Raw genomic sequence first — 27,962 nt, 5'->3', positions numbered from 1 at the left:
CCCGACGGGGTCCCCCGCCACCGGGCACAACGGGCGCGGCCCCCGCTGGGCCGCCGCAGCTCCCCCAGCCCCGCGCCTCCTTAACCCGGGGAGGCGGGGGCGGCCGCGGCCGGGGGGAGCCGGGGGAGGCGGAGCGGAGGCCGGGGAGGAGCCGGGGCCTGCAGTGGAGCCGCAGCCCGGAGCAGCCGGAGCAGCAGCCGCGGGAGCGGCGGGGCCTGGAGAGACTGAGCGCCGCCCGGCCGGGGCCCCCCGCACCGGAGCCTGGGGAGCCCCCTCGGGACGAAGCCGAGGCCCGGCGGAAGGCGGCGGAGGCGCCCGCTCAGCCCCGCGCAGGCCCGTGAGCCGCCGCGGCCTCCCGTGGTAGCCGGGCCCGGGCAAGAGGAGCTGGGGCCTGGGGGGAAGCCAGGGACAGCCTCCGGGCAGCCGGGGTGGGGGGACACCCCCGTAGCCTGCCGGGGTGGGGGAAGAGACTCAGCCCGCCGCCCCCCCGCCCCATCCGCGGCCGTGAGGGGACACCCCGTTAGGCAGCCCCGCTCCCGGCGGGGGTGACACCCCGGCGGCCTCTCGCTGCCCCCGCCTCGCCGGCAGGCCGGGGCGCAGCCGCCTGCCACCCCCCTTCCCCGCAGCTGGTGCGGGAGCTTAACACCTGCCCCCTTCCCCACTAAGGAGCCGAGGGTGGGCAGAGAGGGCCCCGGCCCCGAGCCCTGGCAACTAGAAGCAGGTCTGCTCTTCCCCGCTGTGGGATAGAGCCTCCTGGAGCTCCCGCAGGACCTGGCTGGGGGGGAGGCGTCCTCAGACCCCAGTATTGGAGGGCTGTGAGAAATACTCTTGCTACCTACTCCCCACCGCTGCCGAGGAAATTCCTCTCCCAAGCAGAGGAGACAGCCCTTCCCCAGAGCAGATAGGAACAGGGGAGTCTTCGCAGAAGAAACCCCGTATGCCCAAGAGAGGCAGTCCCAAAGACAGAAATAAGCAGGAGCTCCCGGTGCTTACCTAGTAATTTTAATTATTTACATCTGCTCAGCAGGCAGCAGAGAAAGCAAAACGAGAGAGAGAAAGCAGGGGCAGATTTATTCTTCCCTTTTCCAGTTGCTGTTAACCACTGGAGATAAAGGTAATTTCCGATACTGACCTCATCCTCCTTCATCCCAAAGAAGATCCCTCATCCCCTGATCCCAAGAGGGTTTTCTTCAGATATCCTGTGCAAGGAGAGAAGACACACCTCCCAGTTACAGGGAGAGGAAAAGGCAGGTTTTGCTGGTAATATCCACAAAGATAGCAAGATTTTTTTCAGAAAAAGAGATTTGCCCACCCATTAGGAAAAGGTGCACCTAGAGGAAAGAGAGGATAGATTTACAGGTAGGGAGATTGGGAAAATTGATCTCTGAAATAATCTGACAATCAGTGAAAAGGCTGTCTCCCAGGGGAACACTCCTTTAGTAGTTAGCTGCCAAAAGGGAGAGAGGATCTCCATCCTGGGGTAAAACCAGCAGTTTTAGGGGACTGTCAGTCCCAGGCAGATTGTTTTAATACTCAAGATCCAGATTTCATCCACAATCGCTTCGTGCTCAAAATATTTCTTGAAGAAGCTCTTGGAATAGCTGACAGCAACGCTCTGAGGATGGGTCTCAGAGAAGGAGTGTGAAGGGCAGCACCCCAGAAACCAGCACTGAAGATAATCCGCCTCCCTCCAGAAAATCTTCCAGACAGAGTGAGTGACCACATTATATCACCTCTCTATTCCTAGCTGCCCTTCTCTTTTGCCTTCTGTCCTTGTTTTCCATGTTTCTTGCTGTATCTGCTTCCCTTTTCATCTTTTCTCTGTTTCTGAACCTCTCCCCAGGCTTCGTTTTCTGCATGTCTTTCTCCGTCTCTCTCATTGAGCTTCTTTATATGCTATATGGAAATGACCTGGTTCTTTCCCTTACTTTTTAGCTTATTGGAGACCTTACCCCTGTTTAATTGTAAGAAACCTCTCTGCCCTTTCCCTTCTACTTTCTTTCACTGGTGTATTCATCCTAGGCTCAGTTTTTATCATCAACGGTGTGAAATTAATTTATGTCATTTAGGGGTCATTGAGAAGAATGATACTGGCCAAAAAGGCTCTGAGGGGACAGGAGCAGTGATTCATAGTGCTAATGTTCAAGGATTCACCCGTGGGGTTGGAGTGTCAGTTGTTCTCCATGTGGGTCCTACTATGCTCGTAACTGTGGGAATAAAATCATTGTGCAAATGCAGACCTTGCTGTGCTTGGGAGCCGAATGTACAGATCCCAGTGCTAGTACTCTGAGATCTGTGTCCTAAAATGTACCTAGGTGCTGTGAGATGAATTCTGGAAATGGTGCCCTTGAGAGTGGGTTCTGTGGTGCTCAGGGGCCTGGGAATGAAAATTGTGACAGTGCTGGTGGAACCTGCTCCAAAAGCCGAAAGAAGCCATTCCATTGCCACCTTCATCTGTGTTTTATACTGCTGTGTTCAGGGGCTAGGAATGTGAATCCTAATGCCAGTGCTGTGGTGAGCCAAGCTGGCTGCTTTTTGTAAATGAGGCACTTAATTTCCAGTCACAAATGAGTATTCTAACACTAGCGTAGTGATTTCCTGAGAAATCCAGTGCGAGGGAGTCTTCATCTCGGATGAAGCCAAAGCAGATTTCCTTAGCAGAGGAATCATGCCCAAGGGTATCTCACCTGAGAGATTCCTGGTTTTGTTCTCCAGTGAGATAATCGTGAGGAAATCCAAGATCAAATGGTCCTTGGCCAGGACAGGAACCCTTCTGGAATCCATTTGGGAGCACAATGGTTAACAGGGAGTCCCTGAAGAAGGAACTCCTTGGTGTAATTTGCTAGCAAGATCAGACAAAAGATGCCAAAGTGATTCCCCATTTTGGCAGGGAATTTTGACAGTTATCCATAGCTTCAGAAGGTGCCTCTTTCTAAGGGAAGGCTAAACCATGAAGTGTACATATGTTCTGGGGGTACTGTTAGATGCCCTCCTACCTGTTGCCCTATAGTTATGCAATCAGCCTGTTTTGAGCAGTGCTGTGTTATCTAGCACAAGGGAAGAGATAACTGAGGCATTTTGGCCTTTGTACATTCAAGGGGGTAACTGACTTTTCATGCTCTTGAGGTTAATTTACCTCACGCTGCCCCCTTCCTCACAGTAATGACTTGACATTTTTCAAGTGCTTTTGGCTCTGATGGATGCCAGGGCGCTTTACAGAATATATATGCCAGCCTTACAAAATTCTGCTCTCCCACAACAATTATCTTTCTGTATATGATTTTTTTTTTTATTATTATTAATGATAAAGATTAAAATTTTGTATTTGCTGCGTGAGCTTTAAATATTCATGACAGACATACAAGGCTGAAAGTTGTGTGCTGTAGAGTAATTGTTATTTATTTGTTAATTGCTGACAGTGCTGGCTTGGACACACAAAATTAAGACAGTCTTTGCTCTGAAGATCTTGTAGCTTAAACCACAGTTCTACAAAAGATAGGACATACTGATAAATTTAAGGAAGGGAATAATTTTTAAGGAGCACAGCTTTTCAGTGTGATCATGGCATTTAGATCAAATGTTTATCACAGGCAAAAATGCAGCTTCCTCTGAGGTGGAATACTGCAACTGTTCTGCACCATTTATTTTATACAAAAGTATCCATAAAAGAAAAAGGGAGAGTGTTATTTGTCTTCATAAAAGTGCAAGGTACTTTATATACACATTTAAATGAAAGTGCTATGTCTTTAAGAGTTTACATTAAGAATGTTAAACCCGAACACCTAAAATTAGACTTTAAAACCCACATTTAGATACCTAAATAAATATCATAATTCTTGTAAATGCCCAGGCACGTAGAGTTGACTTCAACAGAAGCAATGAAGTCCAATATTTGAGTAAAAAGACACGTAGTTTTGTGTATGGGTTTGTAAATTTGCATTTGGACATTTGTGCTTCTGAAAGTTGACTTTTTAAGTTGAAGCACTCTGATCCTGTCCTATGGGCACTCGGCTCCCATTTGAGAGCTGACTGTGTGGCGTTTCTCAGGTCAAGCCCTTAAGTAAAATGGAATGAGGAGGTCTAGAGAGTTGTGGGAAAAAGATTACATTACTGAAAGATCATGAGGTTATATTAATGTTTAAGTACATGTTCTGTAAGTTCTTGGGTTTTATCTTGAAATCTGGTTCTGTAGGCAAATTTCTAGGATAGAATAAGGAGTCAGAAAAGTTGGAATGGAATACAGTAAACAGTTTGAGGAGTTTGGATATTAGTCCCATGTCCCCATCTGAGATAGGGTTGTGACTACTGTAGTACTTCTTTTTTCGCCCCCCTTTTTTTTTTTACCCCTTACAAAAATACAACTGAATGCTTGTGTCTCTGGAGAAGTTTTTTCTTACCGCAGAGGTACAGGTATCTTTGCTTATTACCTCCTCCTCTAAACTTCAGCTGACCTTCGTGTAGTGGGTGATTCAGTCTGCATCCCAGTTTGGATCTTTGGACCTTTACTTCAAGTGCCAGAAATGAAGTATGGTCGATGGCAACTGTGATATGGACAGCTGCCCCTCAAGAGCAGGCAACTGAGCTGATTAATTTTACACAACTGTCAGACAGGAATTACACCTAGGTCATTAGAAACTATAAAGGTAAAATGCTTTTGGACTCATTCTTCTATTTGCTTCTTCCAGCACTGGGTGGACTTTCACACAGAACCCTCTGAGGTTTTTAGTACTTCATTTGCAGAATCTGTTGCTGAGTGATGCTTCAGAATTGAAACTTGAAAAAATACTGTTTCTAGCATTTTCAAATTGGAAGATAACTTTGGAAAGATAAGTAGTGCCTAGATTAATGAGCAGCCTAAAATAGTATCTCCAAAATGTATGAACTCTCCAGTTGTGTTAACTCTGAAGCCTAAGAAAAAGCATGTAAATCTCTGTATTGCTGGCTGTTGCACATCATGTTACTTTAGCAAGAATATCCAGCTGATGTGCTCATCCCCCAAATGCTTATCATTTTGGTTGGAGTCAGTATTGCTACTTGCTATTTATTCTGCTGGTTTTGTTTTCTTCTTCCTTCTAAGGGGCATATGATGAACTTAAAAATCTATAACATATTTCTGCCTTGTACTCATGTTTTCACTTTAAAAGGCAGCCTGCGTATGTGTATTACTGTGGCATGCTTGTTTTCTCTCAGTATGTTTTCACAATTAATTAATTGCAAATTTTCATTTGAAGTTTGAAATGAAAATGCAAAACACTGGGAATGTTTCAAAATTTGGAGACCTCACAACAGAGTTTAAGACCCATTTAATGCTGTGTCCTGTGGTGCTTTGCCCAGACTTGGACTAGACTGCTGTTTTATTCTTCTGTCCTTGACCTGCCTCATCCTCTACCCCATCCTGTTATGAATCTTGGAGTTGGTGTCTTAAAGGTAGATGGCACAGATTTTCCTAGTTCCTGACCTTTGTGAACCCTTTCTTGAGTCCCATACTGACTTCCTAGCATCTTTTCAGGTTCTTCTCCTGCACCTTTAAGGCCCAGCATGTTTCCACCCCTCCTACTTCTTTATGCTCATTTCCTCCTACACCCCACTCCTCCTCCCAGTTCTCTCTGTGCTGCACTGTGCATCTCATTTTCCATGCTGTCCCTTCAGCATTCTGTCTTGTGGTCCTATAAGCCTAAAATGCTGCTTCTCTTCTTCAAGCCAGCATCCCTCACCTCCTTTCCAGGACTCTTCATTGGCAGGAATCCTTTCTTACTACATCTCACAGGCCCCGCTCTTACTTGCACACCTGCATTTTGACCTGTTCTTGGTTTGGCTTTCATTAGATTATGTGCTTGTGGACACATAGCACATTTTTTGTCTGAGGTTATGTCAAGAAACCTGTTCTTTTTTACCACTATAATAAATGGAATTTTGTTCCTCTGAAAATACCCAGTTCTGCTAGGCTGGGGAATGGTGCTTTGTCTCCCTAATCCAACTCTTTCGTTCTCCCACCTTCCCTTTTCCCCTGTCTCCTTCCCTTCCTCAGGAATAGCCAGATTTTAGTTGGTTAGAATGAAAATCCCCCTTGTATTACATTCTCTGGTTCCTTCCAGCACTTCAGGATCTTGGTTTTTAGAACTGGGGTGAACAGTTTGTGCGAGGCCTGGTACCTTGTTCCTCATCTTTCTAAGCTGGTCAGTTTATTTGGTGTGAAGTCAAGAAATAAGGAAATGTGTTTGGGGTTTTTTTCCCCCTTTCTTTATGTATAAGAGAGACTGATTAATGAGGGAGATGACGAGTGAGAGCTTTTATACCTCGAGGAAAAAAATACTTGCTTTTTTGGTTTTTACAATTAGCAATTCAAATTTTGTTTATGCTCTCTGCTGTATAAAGACTGTGGCTGATTATAGCAGTAATATGTAATTACTGTTAAAAGTTCAAATCTGAATAATTGGGAAAGAATCTGAACTCTTTGTGGTCACAAATTAAAGGAGCAAAGTTTCTGAATTCTCAGTTTCCCCCAAAAACCTATTGTTAAGTAAAACAAAAACAATTCTCCCACCCCATTAGGAACTTGCAGAGAAAAATAAACAAGCTGCTAAAATAGTTAACTCTGAAATTCCCTTTACCTCTACCTGGACAAAGCAGACAAGCTTTGAATGTAGAGAACTGGTCTGGGATTTTGGAGACTTGTGTTCTCTGTATGGTTCTGCTACTTCTTTGCTGGCTGACCTTAGGCTGCACGCTTCTCCATGCATGGCTTCCCATTTATCCGGGAATAGGTTATTGATCTTTTATAAGGGTTCCAAAGTATAAGGATGAAAAACACTTCATAAAGGCTGGTTGTTCTTGCTGTTGATTACCTTAATTACAATACGATATTCAACTCAAACCCTCTACATGCTGCTTTTTGTGGGATTAAGAAACAGTGAAAGCATGATGCACTGGTGAATTTTTTCTTCATGGAAGGACCTGTGACTCCAAAACAGAAAGATCCTGTACCATGTCTGCAGCCTAGAACTGGTTTTTAAGTTAACTTAAGTACAGATATTCTGACTCCCTTGAAGCTTCTCCTAAGATCTCTAATGACCTTTTCTTGGCCAGGTCTCAGGGTCTCTGTTCCATCTTCATCCTTCTTGGCTTCCCTGCTGTTTTTGACACTTGATCATGCCCAGTCTTGAAATCTTGTCCTCCCTTGACTTTTGTGTCAGTATTTTCCTGGTTTCCCTCCTACTGTTCTAGTCATTCATTCAGTAGCTTCTGCAGTAAGCTATTTACCAGCTTCCATTTATTTTTTTCGTAAATTAGACACAAAGACCCACCTCTGATACCCTCTCTTTGGTTTTCTCTGCCTCCGTCATGCCAGTGATACTAAATTACGCAACTTGGCATACTACCTTAACATCTCTTTTGAATGATTTGCTGTAATTTTAAGACTGCTGAGGCCAAGATGGAACTCTAGAAAGCTCCTTTGAGATTTCTCTTTGTTTCCTGCTTTCCTCAGTTGTGAGCCTTCAGTTAGGCCTATAACATGGGTTTTCTTGCACTCTTCTTGCTCTGCATGTACAGGATAGTGACTCATCTAGTTTCATGGCCTGAATCTCCTGCTTGTTTTTTCTTGGTCTCTTTGGATAACCCTTATGCTTTCTCCCTCATTTACCATCTCACTTACTGCTAGCTGTTCTTGCTGGCCTCTGACAACTGCTTGTCTTGTTAAAACCACGATTACTGAAGCTATCCTCCTGGCATGTTTTCTCAACATGCTGCTGTCTCTACCTTGACAAGCCTGTTCTTTGGCTGTCATCCACCACAGAAGGTTCCAGCTTCACTCTAAGGGGCCTTCACATTCTCCCCTGTCACTGTCTCTTATTGTATTGTCCTTTGCTCTGCCAGCAACACAAGCATGACATTGTGCTTTTCCAATTTCTTGCATGAGCATCTCTTCACATTCTTCCTCAGCTGACTCATACCTTGATACATTTAGGAGAATTGCCAGCCAATAGAGGCCAGATGTACTGGAAAGTACTTATTTGCATATTTAAAAATTATTCAAAAGGTCTGATACCCAGAGATAGTTGTCTTATTACATGTACCTTCCTCTCCCTAGCTTCTTTTGTAAAAAATAATAACTACAAAAGTAAATAAAGATCATTATAAGCAAAGACACAACATCTCAAAGACTAGGAACATCAGGGTTGGAGCAGAATCAGAATAATACTTAACAGTTGTAAGGTGGCAACTGTGGCAAGTATGTGTGTGGAAGAAGGGGGCTCCTTTTGATGTCTGTAAGGAAATTAACAGGAGATTCAGTTTGAGGATGATAGACAAAATGAAGCATTTTATGAGTAGGATGTAGAAAGCCACGTAGCAATACTAGCATTTTAAGCCAGAAGAAACTGTTAATGTGTGTGTGTTCCTTGCTAGTGTGGTTCTGAATCCTCTTGACCTTCAAGCTTGGTACCAATCTTCACAAGTTGTGAGCGTGGCTAGGGATTGTCAGGTGTTTTGTCTCCTGGAAGACGGTTCAGTCAGTTTAGTTCACAGTAACAACTGACAGAATAGTGAAAAGGAATTATGTTAAAACAGTGGTTGAGACCTAATTTATGAGCTTCACACAGTATTACTTGATTCTTCTGATCATTCTCCAACTTCAATTTCATCTGCACTTCGTTTCCAAACTCCTTTTGAACAGTTTTTGTGCAGTGCTTTGGTAATCTTAACTCTGGGAGCATCTGCTGTGTGTACATTTTTGGCCCCGTGGTATACGACTAATCTGCACTTGATACCAATTTCCTTATTTTCTATGAATTCAGTACATAGTTCTTGCTAGTGCTTGATACCCATTTCCACAAGTGGGATGGAATGGGTTGTGGCTTGTTTCAGCAACTATTGCTGAGTTCATATTGACTAATCTGTTTTCAGTGGTTCAGGCTTTGGTGGACAGGTTCTCACCACTTGCAGTCAGATTTTCGTTTTCACTATTTAGCCCTAGGAGCTCTCTTACACAGAAGCTTTGTAGTATTATTAAACTGCAAGGTTAACAGTAATTTTTCACGGATAGACCCATTTTGTAATGGGAATAAGAATACAGTTTGCATTTATAAGTGCATGTTGCATTCTTTTAACCTGGGTTTCCGTACCTATCTTTGCAACCATGAGAAGATTTTCTGAGCCAGATACTCTGCATGCTGATCTACTTCTGATTTCAGAGACAATCTGAGAATCATATCAGTGTTTGCATATCCTGTACTGAAGGTTTGCTACTGGATGTGATTCTGATAGGCAGCTAAAATTGAAATCCTTCTCTTCAACCTGGGTGCTCCCACAAGGCTGGGGGAAATACCTTCTCTTAGATACGGTTTCACTACCACAGACTTCCTGGTTTCCAAGGGAAAATTTCATTCCAGATATGTGCTCATAAATCTGAATTATTCCAAAAAACAATACCCGATACCTTTCTCAGTGTAAGAGTAATTGTTCTGTTAATATTCTTAAAGCAAATGCCAAAGATTTCTCTTACCTGCCTTGGCATATGTTTAGAATTACAGCTCCTACTTCCAGCGGTAAAATACTGCATAGTGGTACTGAGGGTGGAGGGATGCTGTAGAGACATTTCTGCTGTGATGATGTATTTTCATTGTGTGTCTTAAGTGCTTGGTTTACTTTTTACTTCAAATCTGTTACTGGGAGGGTTGTCATGGGACATTTGGCTTATTATTAGAATAAATCTTTTATATTAGTCTTATTACAAAGAAAATAATTTTTGGCTCAAAAGTATTTTAGGCATACCAGTATTTTCAATATCATTTGCTGTTTCTTTTGACAGGTGTTACATATTCCCCACTTTCACTTACGCAGCACCATAAATAAGCAAACTAATCTTAACTTTGAACACGTATTTTCAGAGTATCTGAGGGGTCTCTGCAATGTTTGTGTTGTATTTCTCAATACATTTTTGCTGCATGTTTATGTAGCAGACAACAAAAATATTTGATTAGTTGGTCTTATTAAAATCTGGCAAAGCACTAGCTATGCTTCATCCTAGCCTTTTATGCCTGTAAAGATACTGTCTCCCTTGACATGAGCATATTTTAGATTTTGGCTGTAATGCCATCTGTTGATAAGTTTAAATAAGCAGGTCAGGTTTTGTAAGCTATACCATTTTGTCAGTTTCCTACAAAACGAGTGCATAATTGCCTTGGAATTGGATCGTGATGCACTTCCAGCATGGGGGTTTTGGTGACTTTATAGTCCCCGCAAGACTTCTCGCTTCATTAGTACCAAGAATGCAGGCGCAGTCAGTGCCATTCATTCACTAAATTCAAAATACAAAATTATACTCTGCTCATGCACCTTTCACAAAATGGAGGGAATCGAAAGGTCCTATGTTAAAATGTGCTATTATGATATTTATGTAATTAGTAACTATAATGAAAACAAATGACTCTTCCTCGATACAAACCTTATGTTACTGAGATTTCTGTTTGTTGAAGGAAAACCTTATCTGTATGACAACTCAGTTAAAACGAAACAGTTAGTCCAGTGATATATATTAAGCTATACATGATCAGGAAGTTTTCATCTTCCTCCGACTGATTTTTTTCAATACCATCTTAGTGCTGTAACTTTTTTAGCAGATTTCCAGTTCAGGATGCCACCCGTGTTCTTTTACCCAAAACAGCATTGAACATTCCAAGCCATTCGGTCTTGCACACCAGGTAGTTTTGAGTAGGGGTGTAGAGTCAGACCACTGTGACGGGGACAGACACAGACTGTGACAGTTCCTATTTGTGTAGGTGAAACTGTGCTGTGTGCTCTTAGGTGACAGTAACTTCCTTTGGCTGAATTCCTTTTGCCTTTCTGGTTCTTGACTAGGGAGAGCTGTGTGCCCCTTGTTACCACATGTGCAAGCTTATAGTTTATTGGAAAAATGTTTTTTGGCATGTTCTACAGCTCCCAAAGAAGAGAAACATGGTTCTGGGGTATGATGATTTCTCTTCACCCCAGGGACTGGTTTTTCTCCTTTCATACGGCACTCCAGAGAGAAGTGTACTTTCAAACTGCAGTGTTCTTCTTTTGGTTTGCTGATATACTAGCATGACACCTGCCACTCCTTCCAGATTAAGTTTCAGTTTATGAACAATACCCAGCAGCCTCTCTCTTTCTTCTGGATTTGATTCCAGAAACATAAATACTTCCTGGAGGCTCTCACAAGTAGTTACCAAAATGATGGATAACAATTTCAGACTATGCAGGTAATCAATATTATTTTTTTCTGATTTCTTACATGAAAAAAGTATCTCTCAGTGAGACTGTTTGCTTAGAGAATATAGATTCTTAAGTGTTTTGTTCCTGCCCTCTTAGTTCATACCTTCTTATTTTTGAGGCAAAGCACATGTCTTAGCATGGCAAATTTCTGCCAGAGTTAGCAAAACTGATTATTTTCCCCTTTCTGTGTAAGAGTACAGGTTTCTTGTATGGTAATTTACACAAGTATGTCAAAATTGCCTTTTTCCATCAGAGTAGAAGCTGTCAGTTTCTCCATGCATGGGATATTCTTGATGTGTTACTTCCTTACTTTTTGAGGCAGCTTCCTCTAACTGACATTGCACTCACCTGTTGCAGAAAGGTTGCAGTCAAATCATTCCTTTTTGCCAGCTTGGGTTTGAAGTTTTTTGTTTGTTAAATACCTTAGAAGTTAGGTGTATCTCTGAGTAAATTTGATGTTATTTGTTAGATCACCGGATCTGTGTTTCAGGCACCTAATAGAAGTGGCCTTGTTTTTTATAGGTGTTCTACAGCAGTGTCTCTCACTTGGTAGTCTGTTGTGCCTTTCTTCCTTCTCAACATTTATGTCGAGAAACTTAAGTTGAATCTCCTTTGAATGTTTTGCCAGCACTGTTTCATTGAATTGGAATGGCAGCAAATAAAGCAACAGTGAAAGTAAATATAGAAGAGTAAATGTAGAGATTTATTCTAGAATATGCATCTTCTGTAGACTGTGCACAGCGTAGCTTCATTCATTATGTGACTCTGCTTCAGTTGTAACTGATTGTCACTGGCCAGCCTTTGGGTTCAGCCTTAGAGAATGTTTCAGGCTATAAATGTTTATTAACTGCATTCAATATGACCCTCAGAGTGCTGTTCCCCACATTTCACACATTTTTCAGTCCTGATATATAGGTAGCAGTGATCTTGGGTGAGATCTGACCGGCTTGGAGCAAGCACTTGCAAAACAGGGCAGGCAAAGTACAGATTTCTTCAGCCCAGTGGCAGGGATAGTACTGTCTGATAGACAGAAGGCTGGCTTGCATTTTCAACCTGAGGTTCAATTTGCTAGTTGCAAATATTCAAAGTAAGGCAGTAGCTTTCCTGGAAAGCTATAGTGAGGTATTACTAGTCCCAGGTGAATTAGTGGTTATTAAAAGGTATTCAATGCTAGGATTTTTGTTAATGATTGATACATTTTTCTTATGAATCAGACAGATTCTTCTCTGTTTAGTTGTAGTTTTGGATCAGTGCTTGGCTGCCATTTTTGCATCTCTCTGACCAGTCCTGATTTGGGGTTGTACTGGAACTAGTAAGTGCTTGAGAAATGAAGACTCTGCAGTCAGTTTCCAGCTGTTGATGGTGGTTATGACTTGGCTAACTTAAGACTGGTTTTTAAAGTCGGCCAAATACGTAAACAGATACCATTTACCATGTAAAATGTGAGACCATGAATTCTGGTCTTTGACTTTCTTTTTAATTGCTTGAAGGTAATTCTGGCTTGCTAATGTGGTAGGATTTTTTTAAATGCCCTTGATTTAAGTTCAATGTGTTTGTTAGTCATTAGGGTTTTTTTTTTCCTTTGTTTGAGTGGGATCATAAGAGAAGAGTTTGAAAGAAGAATTGCCAGGCAATAAACTGAGAAGGGAAAGTTGGAAGAATCATCAGCTGCTCTGGTTTGGCTGCAGTCTTGTTTTATCATACCATCAAGTAGTGTCAAGCTGGTGTACTGCTTGGATCAGGTGAATGAGATATGCAGTACAAATTATAGCAAGTATTACTGTTATATTGAGTATTCTTTCAAATAGTTTAGTAGCAATTACACCAGATTATTTTTGCACTGACAGTGTTCTGGAATTGCCACCTTACCTGTGGTTTGACTGTGCCTGATTATTACAGATCCCATATTGCCAGGATACAGACTTTTAAATTAAGTAACATGATCAAGTTCAAACTTGGAAAAAAAATTTTATTACATTGCTTTGAAACTTCCCATGTGGTATCTGTTGGGTCTGAGTCTTCACTTTCTGTCCTAAATTACTATCTAGCATTTATGTTCTTAAAGAGCTGCTGTAGTTTACTGAAAAGTAGTTGTTTCAGTACTGGGTGATTAGTGTGTATGTATACACAGAATTTTTTTTATTTAAGATTTTGGGATTTTGTTTTCTTGTCAAAGATTTTTATAAACCAGGGAATGAAAATATTCACAATCTTAGCATGGGTGTAAGGTGACCCAATTCTAACCTTGCATGTCTTCCTGTCAAGTGTATTTTACACAAATACACAAAAGCTTGTATATTTGGCAATGGGCGTGCTGCATATCAACCTTACATTTTACTGCATAGCCAATCATGCCAAATGCTCAGCTGACATAACCTGGGCGTACTGAAGCTCTGTGAAAACTGCAGTGTTTTCTTCTGCTTCTTGAATTTCTGGTGTTTCAGATTGGTATCTTACTCTGACATAGGCTTTTATAACCTGATTTTCTTGATTTCTGCGCTTGTCTTAAAGAAAGGGGAGGGCGGCACCTGGAAATTTATATTTATTGGATTTGTATTGTTAGCTTAACTGATATTTCTTAATGTCTTAATATGCATATGATAAACAGCAATAATTTGTTCTTTGATTGCACTGTGGAAATTGAAATTTATATGAGGTACACTTACAAAATTAAGCATTCAACTGATACTTAGTTCATGTTTTCTCCCAAGTTGAATACTACTTTTGGTGAGGGCTGTACCTGTAAAGTTACCATGAGATTGTATCTGTGTTTCAGTGACATGGATACCTCAGTGGTCTGTCCAGCCACACTGGATAAAAATACATTGTTGCTTGTCCCTTGTATGATTCAGGAAGGAATAGTGCTGCTTTTAAAAAAAAATTAAAATGTTTGGGGTTAGATCAATTTAGACAAAAAGAGCTATATTCAATAAACAACAACTTGAGGAGGGTGGATAATGGAAAGCTTTTTGCAGCTCGGATTGCCGAGTTAGCTGTGTAGCAAGCAGTCATTGCTATCATATGTGATAGTGCGGCAGATGAGAAGACAGATAAGTTACTAGCAGTTGGGCTTTTCCTTTCCTCCACAGACAGAAAAATGTTTTCACTCACTACAGATACTGTAGTGCTGCAATTTTACTTTTCAGTCTGTGCATTCATATGAGTGAGAGTGATAATGTTAGCTGAGCAATTAGGAGGTGTTTTCTGAGCCCAGGGCTTTGGAGCCACTGCTTGTGGTGGTTGAAGGGTGGATTTTCTTGGGGTATTGTGTAGGTGTTTGAACCCTAAGAAGTGTGATGAGCACATGCATGAAAATGAAAGGTTTAGTGCATACAAATATGTTGAAATGTAGACTCTGAAGTGCTTTTGTGCTGTGAGAGCACTTCAGTGCAGAAGTGCAAGGTATAATGCATATGGTTGTAGGGGAAGAACAGTCAGCTTCTGTATCAAAATGCTGGGTGCATCTGTCTCTGGATCTGTGCATCCACACTGTGTTATTGTCAAATACCTATTTTTAGAACAAGTGTCTAATTGGTATTCATGCAGATGGGTGTCTCCCTGTCTCATCTGATCCACTCTGAGTGATGCACTTGGTGGGAGGTGTCTGCTGATGAATCTTTCCTAAGAGAGTCTGTTTTCTTTTAGATGTGTGCATGTGTTTAATTTGTTACATGAGTGTGTCAATAAGTATGTGCATATGTGTTTGTGCATTTACCTTTTGTATCCACTAGCATGCTCAAAGATAATATTATCTAATCCTCTAAAAAGATTAATTTAAAAAATGAAAGGTGCAGAGCTTGCAGCCCTTCAAGACATGATTTTTCTCTTTATGCAAAGAATAAGTGCAGAGCAGTGCAGGTTGTGACCATGGAAACTTAGCTACCTCAGTCCAGACTTCAAGGGATTCCTGCTAGTATAGTGATGCAGCCAATGATAAAAAAGAATGGTGATCTTTTTGCTGCCTTGATTACGACAAGAGACAGCATAAAAGTTTGTGTGCTAAGTGTACAAGTTCATGCAAGTCCATGCTGCTAAATGTTTTCTTCATATAAAACAATTAAGTAGAAAACCCTGGATACAAGTGCTAGCCATGTTAGACAGGTGTATTTTATTTTTATGAGGGGAAATACATAATGTTCATGAGAGGAAAGATCATGAGTCTGTTTCCATCCTGTGGCAAACTTGTTGTGTGATTTGGGACAAGTAAGTTCTTCTTGTGTCTCAGATTTGGAGAAAATAATTGCCTGTTATACTGTGAATTAAGCAAGATTCAATTCAATAAAACGATATGTATATTTAGGAAAAATGGGTTATGGTAGGCAAAGCTTTAACTATAATGAGCTTAATATAGTCTGTTCCACCTCGACATGGTAGATGTAATTATCTATATATAGTATTATGCATGATCTTGGTGTTTTAAAATGAGATATGTAATCCTAGCTCTAAGGAATAGGATTCATTATAATGTCACCTGATGCAAAAAGAGAGGCTAGGCCTTAGAGAGAAATTAATTTCCCCCCAAATTAAGATAGTCAGAGTCTTGACTTTTCCAGTTGATCTAATTAAATTGTGGTTTGTGTATGGCATGAAGGAGTGTTCCCTTTTAGCTATGATTTTCCTCTTGCTTGACATGGTAAACCTACTGGATTACAGGTAATCTTGGTGAAGGGTTCCAAAGCTATATTGCTTATGTGGTAAAGGAGTGAATGCGATACAGCTGCTGAAAAAGCACCAATTCCTTTGAATAGATCTTGGTGCTTTACCTGGGAACAGTTGGGATGCTCTGGGTAAGACTGTCCTAGCAGTTACCATCAGCACTGTCCCAGCTACAATCAGCAAGGGTGGTCCTCCCAGAGACACAGTCATATGCTTTTTTGGATTCTTCTTTCTGGCTGTGAATAAGGTATATGAAGTGGGATGATCTTCACACAGGTATTTGTGATAGGGGGAGAAGCAGAGGAGGAATTCAAATGGATGTTTCTGTTCTTAGGGTTCACCTTGTTTATAACTCAGGAGTTCCCTTTCTGCTTCTTTCTTCTCACAGATACTCTTGCTTCCCAGCATCATGGCCTCTGACCTGGAAAGCAGCCTTACTTCCATAGACTGGCTCCCACAGCTTACTTTAAGGGCTACTATTGAAAAATTAGGGGGTTCTTCACAAGCAGGACCTCCAGGGGCTGCCCGAAAGTGTCCCCCGGGCTCACCAACAGATCCCAATGCCACCCTGAGTAAGGATGAGGCTGCAGTGCACCAAGATGGGAAGCCACGTTACAGCTATGCCACTTTGATCACATATGCCATCAACTCATCACCTGCCAAGAAGATGACACTTAGTGAGATCTACCGTTGGATCTGTGACAACTTTCCCTACTACAAAAATGCTGGTATTGGTTGGAAGGTGAGGACTTGCATTGCTAAAGTACGCTTTTGGTCTAATTACAAGACTTATTTTCTTAATTCTGTGCAAAATACCCTCACTGAGCAAAATAAAAAGACAGATGTGAAACTAAGTTGACCAACTGGAGAAAAATACAGAGTCAAAAGTCCCATTTTCTCTGAGAATTTTGTTGTATGTATGTGGTGGCCCCTTAAGGAGTGTGCAAAAAACCTACTACCAACAACCAAGAAAAACAAAACATCCCCCCGCCCCAAAACCTGCATCACTACCAACCTCTGCATCACACTGATACAATCTTCATTGCACCTTCTGTAGATGTATAGGTGGTTCAGCCCTGTATTATTTATCCTAACCCATCCCTTCCCTTTCCACAGCTTCTGTTGTGCTCTGTTCCGGGTCTGTGTAGTGAGCTTTAGCTTTTGAGTATGCACCATCCTTCTATTTTCTTTCCCCACTCCCAGACATACTCAGAAGGCTGTATGTTTCTGTTCTGGCACTTACCTGTATCTCTTACTCTCTCATCAGAACTCTATTCGTCATAACCTCTCTCTGAATAAATGTTTTCGGAAGGTGCCTCGACCGAGAGATGATCCTGGGAAGGTAAGAAATCTGCATGCTCCTGGGCAAGCAATTTAAAACTGCAGGGAATAAGCCGGGGTTGCCCTTTCTAACTCATGGTTGGAATTTGAAACCTAAAGTGTAGGCAAAAATGGAAGCAGTAGTAAGATTTACTGCAGTGCTTTGGCTACAGAAGCATTTGCTTAAAGGGAACCTGTAAAGGGGCCTTAATGTTTTTAGCAATTATTTTTCTTATCTGTGATCTTCAGTTGACTTTAAAGGTAGTAGAAGAAGGAAAAAGTAGCGTTGAATGTACTTTATTAGTTTTGTTTCTTTTTCTTCTTGATCTTTATGTGTATAACGTGGGTCTAGTCCAACCTGTTCTATTATGAAAGACTGTAGTGGCTGCTGGTGAGTGGCAGGACTATGATGTGACATCATGAGCTTCATGGAGGCAAGATCCATGGAAGTGAGAGCAGAATCTATTTAGACTGCAAAGCATTTGGTGTTGGGGAAAACTGTCACCATCAGATAGTTTAAATCTACAGAAGTCATTTACCAGTAAAACTCAAGAATCTAAGAATTCGTTGGCTAAGTAAGGGCTGACAAAACTCTATTAGTATATATAGATTGGAAACGGGAATATCTAGACTTGGCATCTTGGCATGCAGATATTATTACTGTTAAAAAAACAACCAACTAAACAAGCAGAAGGAAATGGTGGGGACAAGCAGCTATGTATTTAGACAGAAAGATTGTCTCCGCTCCCCCATCCTAAAGTTACTGGAAAAGGCTACTTGCTCAGGTCTTTTATTTCGGGTTATATTTAAATGACTAAACGGCACTCAGCTGGCATCTATAAACAGAAGTAGTATATCTTTGAAGATCACTGCTCAAAAATACCATTGATTATATGGCTTATTCCAGGAAATTGTAATTGACTTCAGTATATATGTTTTCAGGTGTTCATTGGCGTGCTGGGCTGGGTTTATAATGAAAAGCCATCCTGTGCTTGTCACTGATGAATCAGATTTCAACTGAAGGTTAAAATGACCTAAATCACACTCTAGAGTTCTTTTTACACTTCAGAAAACAACAGACATAATTATAGACTATTTTATGTTGAAAGGGACCTCTGGAAGTCAACATGCACCCCCACCCCCTACCAGACAGGGACAATTAAATTGGGTTGTTGAGGTCTTCATTGAGTTTTAAATACCTCCAGGGATGGAGATATCGCAACTGGACACTTGTTCCACTGCTGCACCACCATCACTGTAAAGAGATTTTTCTTTGTATCTGATTGTAATTTTCCTTCCTGTAACTTGTGTTTGTTGGATCTTACTCTTGTGCTGTGCAAGTGAGTTTGATTCTGTCTCCTTTATAATCTCCGTACACGGTTGAAGGTAGTGGTTAGATCCCCTTAGCCTTCTCTTGCCCAAGCCGGACAGATCTCTCTGTGTGAACTGCTTGTACATCATGAGTTTTAGGTTTTAACCATCATGGTGGCCCCCCTTTGGATCCATTCTAGCACATCAGTGTCTGTCTTGAACTGGGAACCCCCCAGATGGACACAGTACTGAAAGTGCATTTTCATAAGCATGAAAAAAGAGCGATCCTTCTAGCTGTCTCTGCCCAACCTGAATATTGAGTTGGTTCCCATCAGTCAATAATAAATTTATGTTGTGAGCAAGATACTGAAGGGGGTGTGCAGGCCCAGAAGAGTTGGCCTAGCTTGGATGAGAGCATCCTTTGGTCTTCTTGGTTCCTGTCTCAGAGTGACGGAAATATAAAGCATTCTGCCTTCCACCAGTAGCATCGTACCTCATTGTTCGATGAATCCAATGCAAGAGGGGAATCTCTTTCCAACACCCAAGTCTTGGTTGTCTGATGTTCTGGAGGGTGGTGCTTGTGGTTCTGTGTTTAGTTGGTGCTTCATTCTTTGAGTCAATAACCCTCAGCTTCAGGAAGCTCCCTGATTTAATCATGCACTCACCAATGGGTCTTCTTTTCAGGGCTCTTATTGGACAATAGACACGTGTCCAGATATATCTCGCAAGAGGCGGCATCCTCCAGATGATGATGTGAGTGTTGTTCTTTCCAGACAGTGTGGAAGCAGGAGGGGGAATTCCCTTCTTGTTCCAAGGAGTCCTTCCAGCACCAGACCATGGTATCATTTTGGGGGTAGGGTGTACACATGGGGAGACAAAGGCTAGGACTGAATGAACTAGCGTGTGTCCTGCTGATTGGCTGTGGTTGCTGCTGTTCAGTAGCAAAGTTAATCTTGTTTAAAGTCCTTTTATCCGGACTGCTCAGTGACTAAAGCCCAGTCCTCCTCTTTTCTAAGCCATGAACTTTTACAGCAGGGGAGCTGGCTTCCCATCTGCAGTTTCACTTCTCCATCTGTTTTTAATTTCTGCTCCTTTCCTTTTCTCTTTCTTCCCTATCCACAGATACCACAAGACTCCCCAGACCAAGAGGCAAGTAAAAGCCCCCGAGGGGCTGTTCCAGTCAGCACAGAAGCCTCTTTGCCACCTGAGGCCACCCCTCAGCTGTCACTCCAGAGCACCACCCCCATTGCCAACTACAGTCAGGTGAGCAGCAGGGAAAAGGATAGAAGCCTTATGGTGGGGGAAAAGGAGAGGGGGAGGAGTGCATGAATGGAAAAGCGAAGTGGGGAGGAGAGGTAATCATGAAAATCGTGACATAAAGGCAAAAATAAAAAGAAGAGAAGAAGCTGAAATTGCAGGGACAGAAAATAAGGAGGAAGTGAATTTTAACAAAGGGTTGGATGGGGACCAGAATAAAGGCATATTGCTATTAGATAGCTGAAGGCAAGGCTGGAGCCAGTGTGCTGCAAAGGGGAAGTGGTTGATTTTCCTCAAGCAAAGTTTGGGAAGATTTGTTGGGAATGAGCTAAGTGATATGGGATGTCAGTGCATCTAGTCTCTGGATCCCTGTCTCGAGTTACAAAACACGTACCAGCTAAAGCCCCTACTTCTGCCTTCCTTAGCAGAGTGCAGGGCCTGTGGATGTTGCCTCTACTGTAGCAGGGGGGCAGGGCCGTGAAGGGGCCGATGTGCCACCCCCACTGTACAGTGCCAACCATGACTTCAAGTTCTCCTACTCTGAGATCAACTTCCAGGATCTTAGCTGGTCCTTCCGAAACCTCTACAAATCCATGCTGGAGAAATCATCTTCCTCTCAGCACGGTGAGTAACTATATGCGTCGTGGGGTGGGCAGGTATCTGCCCACACAGTCTTGTCCACTGATCTATCCTTGGTATCTCTCGGATCTTTCCTCATTTAGGAGGCTGTGCAAACAGACTTTCCTTCTTTGGCACGCTGTAATTAGTTCTGTCAGGAGCAGATACGAAATCTGCATGTCCTTTATCTATTGCTCCCCCTAGTTGTCTCAGAATAAAGAGAATAATGATTTAAAAATACCTTGTGTTGATACAAACGCAGATACTAAAATGGCAGAAGCTTAGAGAAACGAAGTCCTGAAGAAAAGCATGTCGGAGAAATATTCATAATCTGTCAGGCTAGAAACCATGAGAGAGGGGATTGTTGCATGTGGAGTTTCTCCAAAAGGAGAGTGGAAAGTCCTCATTGCTCAGATCTGTTAAAAGTAGGATTGTAGAAGGCCTTGGAGAATTGAGCTTTGTGGGTTGAGAATGAGGAAGAAAAAGCCTAGGACTCCATTCATAGCTTGTGTTTTTGGGATTGAGGAAGAAGCCACCAGAGGGCAGAATCGCCGTAGGGATGAGCTGAGCTGAGCTGGCCACCAAAACCACTTCAGAAAAATCTATACGGTTGTCCCTGCCTTTAAACACCCTTCTAAATAGTAGTCTGGTGTAAAAAGGAATATATTATTAGATGGGCTTCTCACCTGTGCTGTCAGCCATCATACAGTGCAGGCCAACTTTGCTACTCTAGGAGGAGCCTCCTGAACTTGTAGCTTCAATAAAAATTTATTACTTTTACTGCTTTCGTCATGCTGGCACTTGAGATGCCTTGTAGGAGCCTGTTGTGTGAGGTGTTGTAGCATGAGCAAGCTACAGAAAAACAGAGAACAACCTTGACTCAGTGTGTGCCTCTGTAAAAGCTTAGCAGCAGTCTGGGTTTTTTTCCCCCAAGTCCTCAGCTGTAAGGTAGTCTAGGAAAACCCACAGTTTTGGACAAAATTTTGTGGGAAAATTTTGAGTCAGGGTGGCAGTGTTCATCCTTTTGCCCCATTGCAGTAGTAGGATGCTCTAAGGGTTGATTTTGGATCTAGTGAAAAACTGAGGCTTGCTTGTGGGTGGTCAGGTAAGGGCACTCAAAGTAAGAGATGAGTAGTTCAGGTTAGTAGCATGTAGCGTCCTTCACTATGATTTTTTTTTCCGGAGGTTCCACAACATAAGGGGAGAATGAACCAGGGAAGCAGACGTAAGAGAGATGCTGAGCTCCTGATGTGGGGAATAATGGAGAGCACCTGATGCTCTTGAATGTAGGGGATGCCTGAAATACAAGAGGCTAGACATGACGCAGCCAGTGAGTCGGGAGGAATGAGAGTAATAAAGGAGCCCTGATGCGTGCAGTGTGCTCTGTGTACAAAAGCAGTGGAATGTGTGACTTGTCATGATCTGTGTGAGAAAAACTGTGAAGGTTCCCAGCCAAGCTGCTGGTAAGACAGGAACTGAAGGGAGCTTTCGGAAACAGCGAATCAGATTTATCAAGTTACCTGTTTTCTAAATGTTTTGTTGTTTAAGTTTGCTTAATGGTTATTTCTAGGAAAACAACATGTGCGTGGCATTTCAGGAGAGCATGGGTTACTTTGGTAAATACAGGAAAAATCCAGGGAGGGATTTCAGTGCCCAGCTCGGTACTGGAAGTTTAAATCCTACCGGAGCTTTCTTGTAGAGCCTTTTGTTTGGAACAGAATCTGGAGCACAGCAAAGGGCGTAACTGCGCAGTGAGAGTTGTTGGCAGCCTGTAGAGGGCGCTCCAAAAGCTTCGTAAATAGCAGGGTGAGCCGTGTGAAATTAGAGATGGATGATTTAAGCAGAGGTCTGATCCAGGCAGGTCTTAAAGCTCCCTCCTTTTTTTTCTCGGCAGGTTTCTCTTCTCTCCTTGGTGACATGCAGCCCTCCAACCACAACTACTACATGTACCAGCAGCAGCAGCAGCAAGGCCCCTCATCAGTGGGTGCTGCTCCCCCACTCCACACTCCAACCCCAGAGGGCTGCCCATCCCAAGGGGGAAAGCAGCAGGGTGGTGAAGGTTATGGCCCTCCACCAGTGATGTCCATGCATCCACCCCCTATGCAGCATGGAGGCTACCACCAGCATCAACATCACCCACACTCCCACCCACAGCAGCAGCCACATCAGCACCAGCAGCAGCAGCAGTCACAGGCTTCAATCAACAATGCTGGCTTTGGTGAGTCAGGGGCGGTGGAAAGAACAGCTGGGGAAAAGGGAGCAGTGAGGATCCTCCAGACAGAAATTGTGCAAGTGAGCTTTCCCTAAGTAGTGTCTGCATGGTGTGTGGAAAAAGGGTGAAAGCCAGTTATGATTGAAATCTGAGAGCGAAATTGTGTCCTCACTGAAGGAAAGGAGGATACATCCACGCTGAGTCTGGGATTCTGTTTAGGGATGCAGGATAAAGTCAGGGGCTAAATGAAAGAGGAGGCACCATCCCTGGTCTTCCAAAGGAGAAAGGATTTCCAGTGTAGCATCAGGCTCTTTGGTGAAGAGGGGCCAATCATTTTATGTGAAAGGGTGGAGGGAAAGGGCAGTCTGTATTGGAATAATCTTGTCCCCGTTTCATTCCAGCATTTCCCCCTGACTGGTGCTCCAACATTGATTCCCTGAAGGAAAGCTTCAAGATGGTAAACCGGCTGAACTGGTCTAGCATTGAGCACTCCCAATTCTCAGGTCAGTGTTGGCCTAGTGACTACATCTAGTGACTCAGTGACTGGGGCTGTAGTCTAGAATATGTGGGTGCTGTGCCCAGGTTTGGGTTTTTTTCAGTGTAACCATGGCAGAGGGGTTGGAACTAGGTGATCATTAAGGCCCCTTCCAACTCAAACCATTCTATGGTTCTATGATTCAACCCTTCTCTTTGTAAAATGTGGTGTCTTACTTCGTGGGTTCTGTTAAAGACCTTGAAGCACTTAAACACTGCAGGAATGTTGAGCAGGGGGAATTAATTCATAAAAGTATGTCAGAAAGGTAACAGAGGTTTTTTCCCTCCTACTCTTCCCTCCTCTACCTGAGTCAGTGAGACAGTATCCTAGGCATGGAACTCTTCAGGAGTTTGGTGACAGATACGAAGCAGTGAAGTTGGGTTTGTGGGGAGAAGGTAGGATATAGGGGTAGAAGACAGAAGCTCTTTGCAGGGAGGACCACAGCGTGAGTGCTGTCTTTGACATTGTTCTTCGTCCCCTGCAGAGCTAATGGAGAGTCTGCGTCAGGCTGAGCGGAAGAACTGGACGCTGGATCAACACCATATTGCCAACCTCTGTGACTCCCTTAATCACTTCCTTACCCAGACGGGTCAGCTCCCTCACCTGGTTGGCCCACAGCAGCCCCCCCGAATCTCTGATTCTTGTGCCCTGAACAGTGGCAAACAGGAGCAATCCATGAACCAAGGTAATTAGGAGGGAGACTAAAATGACATGTAAATGAAGGTCCAGTTCTGTGAATATCCTAAACTACTTGCAGCCTTGCCAGGCAATGTAACACTGAGCAACTCAGGGCTGGGCTGAGTTGTTAGTCAGAGCTGTCTGTAGCAGCTCAGCTTCCTCTGGCTTGAAAGAATTAGGATGTCCTATGTCCATGGCCTAGACAGACCATTGTTATGTGACGCATACCACTGACAGGCAACTTCTCCAGGCAGAAATACATTTAAAAGGTAAACCCATAAAAGGAGAAGTGTGTGTGTGTGTGTGTGTGTGTGTGTTTGGTAGGTGACCAACAGAAAGGAATGGCAAGGTAGAGAGATTGCTGTTCCAGATGGCAGGCGCTGTAAAGAAGAAAGCTCTTGCACCCATGTTGGAGAAATACTGACTGGACAGGGAGTAGGAGGATGCACTTTTGAGAGACAGAATGTCATAGTCTTGGTAGAACTGTAATGGTGTGTGTCATCTAGTACTGAACTAAATGGATGATATTGAGCCAGCTTGTGGCGTTTCTGGATGAAAATTTTCTTCTTTTACAATAGTAGAGAAACTGCTGCTGGTTCCAAGAACAAGATCCCTGACCAAGCTATAGCTTGCAGTTAGGACCCAACAGCTGAACATCTCCTCAGTATCCCGTGGGTCTGAGTGAGTTGCTCTGTGGCTGAGCTGCCACCCAGTCAGGGCCAAGACAGCTGACCAGAACATTAACAGGGTGGGTTTTTTTGTTTTTTATTCCTTTCCTTTCATAGTGAACTCCTATGGTCAGCCCCAGCCACCCCATCTCTTCTCCGGGCCATCTCCTATGTACCAGATTTCCACCCAGGACTCTCCAGGATATAATCGCCCAGGTAAGGGGTGACGTTAAGGCATATTATACCGTGAACATTAAAGAACCAGTTCCCAAGCCCTTTGTGCAGTTCTCCCAAAGCACTTACTAATCAAATGGAGCACTGAGGGTAGAGAGGGAGCCCGGACCGCAAGGGACACTCCGTGTAGGGCTCCGCCATAGCTCTGGCAAGGTTTAGGATTTCAGTGGCCTGATTTCTTTCACTTCACATAAATGGTCTAGCTCAGCCTCAACCTCAGTTGCTTGAAGGCAACTTTGTGTGAGAAGCTTCTGTTGGTGAAGTCCTTTGTGCTCTGTCAGCAGTCAGCTGTAAGGGAAGTTAAGGAGGCTGAAACTTAACCTCTGCAGAAGCTGCTGTGGGGAATTTCACAGCAGACACCTGCAGACATTGGTAGGTGCTGTCTGATGGAGAAGCGCATGCCAGTAGTGTTCTTGCTTAGACCGTTGGAAGGGAGAAGGCCCTAATATTTTATGCTTTCTTTTGCTCAAGGGCCTGCTGTGAAAAAGTGTGACTTTTTTTTATTCTAACTGTTCTCTTTCCTTTCTCTCCTTTTTTTCTTGTTTTTGGCTCAGCTCACCATCTGGTCCCTCGGCCTCCAGGGCCTCCTCCAGGCGCCAATGAGGAAATCCCCGATGATTTCGACTGGGACTTGATCACCTAGCGAGTTACAGACTTGATAGCCCGTCCTTTGTGAAGGACACGGGAGGGGAGGGGGACATGGGGTCAATGGTGCCAGCACCACCCTCCCCAGCCTCCCTGCCTTGCCTGTATATAGATATATATTCTCTATCTCCGCCAGAGAAGCCACCGCAAGATGCTGCCGAAGATAATCCTTCCTTGCGTCCTGTTTTATCTTCTTTTTCTTCTTTTGTTTATTATTATTATTGTTATTATTATTATTATTACCAATAATTGAGCACAGCCCTCCCCCTCCTCTGGTGGCCTCGGACGCATCAGATCGGCTCTTTCGTATTGTGTGGTGCCCTGTAGAGGGCGGAAAGATGGGTCCTTGGTGCCATGAAAAGACCTCGGAAGGCTGAATCCTCGAGTGCATCTTTCTCTGCCTCCATCATTTTGCGTTTAACAATCCCTCTTTCCCTTCAAGGTGGCCGGTGAATCTGTCGTATTGGCTACTGGAGTGAGAAAGCCTAGTGGACCCTGGGAGCCTGTAGTTATGTCGCTTTGTTAATGTTGTAAAGGTCAGGGGGCTAAAGGGACACTGGAGGGGTGATCTTAGCTCTGTGAACTTTCTCGCACCGGCAGGAAAAGCAAGAAAAGAAGTAAGAGTTCCCAAGTACGAGAGCGTAATCCCTGAGGTAGGGAGAGCTGAGCTGAGCTGGGAGGGTAGACCCGAGTTTGGGAAAGGAGAATGTAGCAGAGGTGGTATTTCAGCAGAGAAGTTCGGTTTCAGAAGGCAGTGCCATCGGTGAGGACTGAGAGAGGTTTTTGAGGGAATCCTGGCCTATTTTTACACTGCCTTTTGCAGTCTCCAGGTGAAGCCTACATACCCATCAGGTAAAATAAGCAGTCAGGGGTGTCACATGTGATTCAGCAAATTCTATTCCCCAGAGCTTTTAATTTCACCCCCCACCCCTTCAAGCCCTTCAAAATATGTAGTGAGGCTCTTACTTGCATATGCAAATTTGGAAGTTTTCTCCTATCAGTATTTGTTCTGTTGTTATTTGGGCCTCTGCCCCTCATATTTCTTTGGAGATTGTCCTTGTCTGTGGTTTGAGAGTGCCAGCGACAGGAGTCTTGTTGCATAGGTGCAAATTCTCAGGCAGTGGTTCCCACTTTGTGAATGGGCTAATGGTGGGAAGAGGAAGCCGCTGCTCAGAGCGGAGGTGCATTAGAGGACTTCTGGGCAAGGGGCTGGACCTTCCGGTCAAGTAACTGGGAGGCCCTCACAAGTGGTTTTTGTAAGAGGTGCATTATAAGAGAGGATGGAGCGGGGCAGATTTTTAAACCGAACAGCGAAAGAGTGTAGTGTAAAAGGGAGGAGGGTGGGTCAGACCCTTTGCAGTTCAGCTGGGGAGATAACGGAATCTAGCGTAAATCCTGAACGATGAGTTTTGTCAGCACTTGCAAATCAGGAAGGTGGAAAAGGTGCAGGAGCAGGAGTGAGTGTTGAGACGCCTCCTCCCCAGAGCTGTGTCCTGCGTTCCCCTTTTTTCTGGTATGGCTCTGTTCTGTCAAACCTCTTGTGTCTTCTTAATATTTTGTAAAGCCTCCCCCCAGCCCTTATTCCCTGTTTACCGGTGAAGGGAACCAAGACAGGAATAAAGCATCATGGCTGCTTGACAGACCTGGGGCAGGGGAGTAACAGCCTCTGCTCTGACTGCAGGAAGGTGGGGAACCAGCATTGCTTTTTCAGTTTGCTGTAGGGATAAACCAATTGGATCTTTGTCAGGAAAGTGGACAGAGTCTCATTGTATTGCGGGGGAGGGGGGAACGACGGGACATTTTTGTTTGGTTTTTTTTTTTTTTTTTCGTTTTTAAGTGTGCGTTTTGGGGGGGGGGAGTTCGTCATTGAGTGTTTCCAAGAGAAATGAGGAATCCCAGACAACTTCAACACGGAGTCAGCTGTTATCTCTGCTGCCTCAGGATGGGAATGATACAGCTTGGAAGCATGTGTGATGGGTTTCTGTGGAAAGCAGCACTGGAGACAACCACGAGAGGTGACCTCTGGTAGGTGCCAGCTAGTGCTTTGCAGAGGATGTTACTGAGAGCCGGCCCTGTGGAAGTCTGAACACACCACCAGAAGAAAAACAAACAGAGATGGCTCCTTCTGCGTATCCAAGTGCTCCTAATTTGCATAATTGCCTCATTCGCATATTAAGTTGTGCCTCATTTGCATATGTAAATACATGCCGGTCAGTGTGCAAATTAGCCTCGTTCCTCTGCCCCTGAAATCAATGTGTGTTGTTAGTGTATGGGAAGGCACCGGGTGGGCGGCGTGGAGCTCTGCCGGGTGCGCGGGTACCGGCCTGCAGGGCCAGGGCGGGAGGGATGCCGCCTGTCCCAAAGAGGGACTCGGGCCCTCCGGCGTGGTGTGCCCACCCTGTGCTTTGTGTCTGTGGTCAGGGAGAGAGGGGCGTGGTCTCACGAGTTTATTTTTGTGCATGCTTTCTTAATAAAAAGAAAAAGTGAATGTTTATGGTTTAACTCTTTTGGTGCCAGTATTGAATTTTTTTTCAGCGGCGCCCGTCAGGTGGGCTCAGTTCCCACCTACTTTACCTTA

General features: G+C 43.7%; 1 protein-coding gene across 2 annotated transcripts; it reads left to right on the top strand.

Moving 5' to 3' along the window:
• Positions 1 to 161: 161 nt before the first annotated feature.
• Positions 162 to 27,886, top strand: FOXJ2 (forkhead box J2). 2 transcript variants are annotated; one of them, XM_080393719.1, is made up of 11 exons: positions 162 to 1,711; positions 16,295 to 16,648; positions 17,174 to 17,248; positions 19,222 to 19,290; positions 19,660 to 19,800; positions 20,223 to 20,418; positions 22,307 to 22,630; positions 23,026 to 23,127; positions 23,644 to 23,844; positions 24,623 to 24,721; positions 25,294 to 27,886. In XM_080393719.1, exons 2-11 carry the CDS (start codon positions 16,316 to 16,318, stop codon positions 25,380 to 25,382), a joined length of 1,629 nt encoding a protein of 542 aa, XP_080249845.1. In that variant the 5' UTR covers positions 162 to 1,711; positions 16,295 to 16,315; the 3' UTR covers positions 25,383 to 27,886. The 2 variants fall into 2 exon arrangements, with proteins under 2 accessions (XP_080249845.1, XP_080249844.1); XM_080393718.1 differs by having other exon boundaries at positions 164 to 1,711; positions 20,220 to 20,418.
• The last annotated feature ends 76 nt before the right edge of the window (positions 27,887 to 27,962 follow it).

The sequence above is a fragment of the Falco punctatus genome, assembly GCF_963210335.1.
Source record: "Falco punctatus genome assembly, chromosome: 6".
Taxonomy (NCBI): Eukaryota; Metazoa; Chordata; class Aves; order Falconiformes; family Falconidae; genus Falco; species Falco punctatus.
This window is presented reverse-complemented; position numbering and strand designations above follow the sequence as displayed.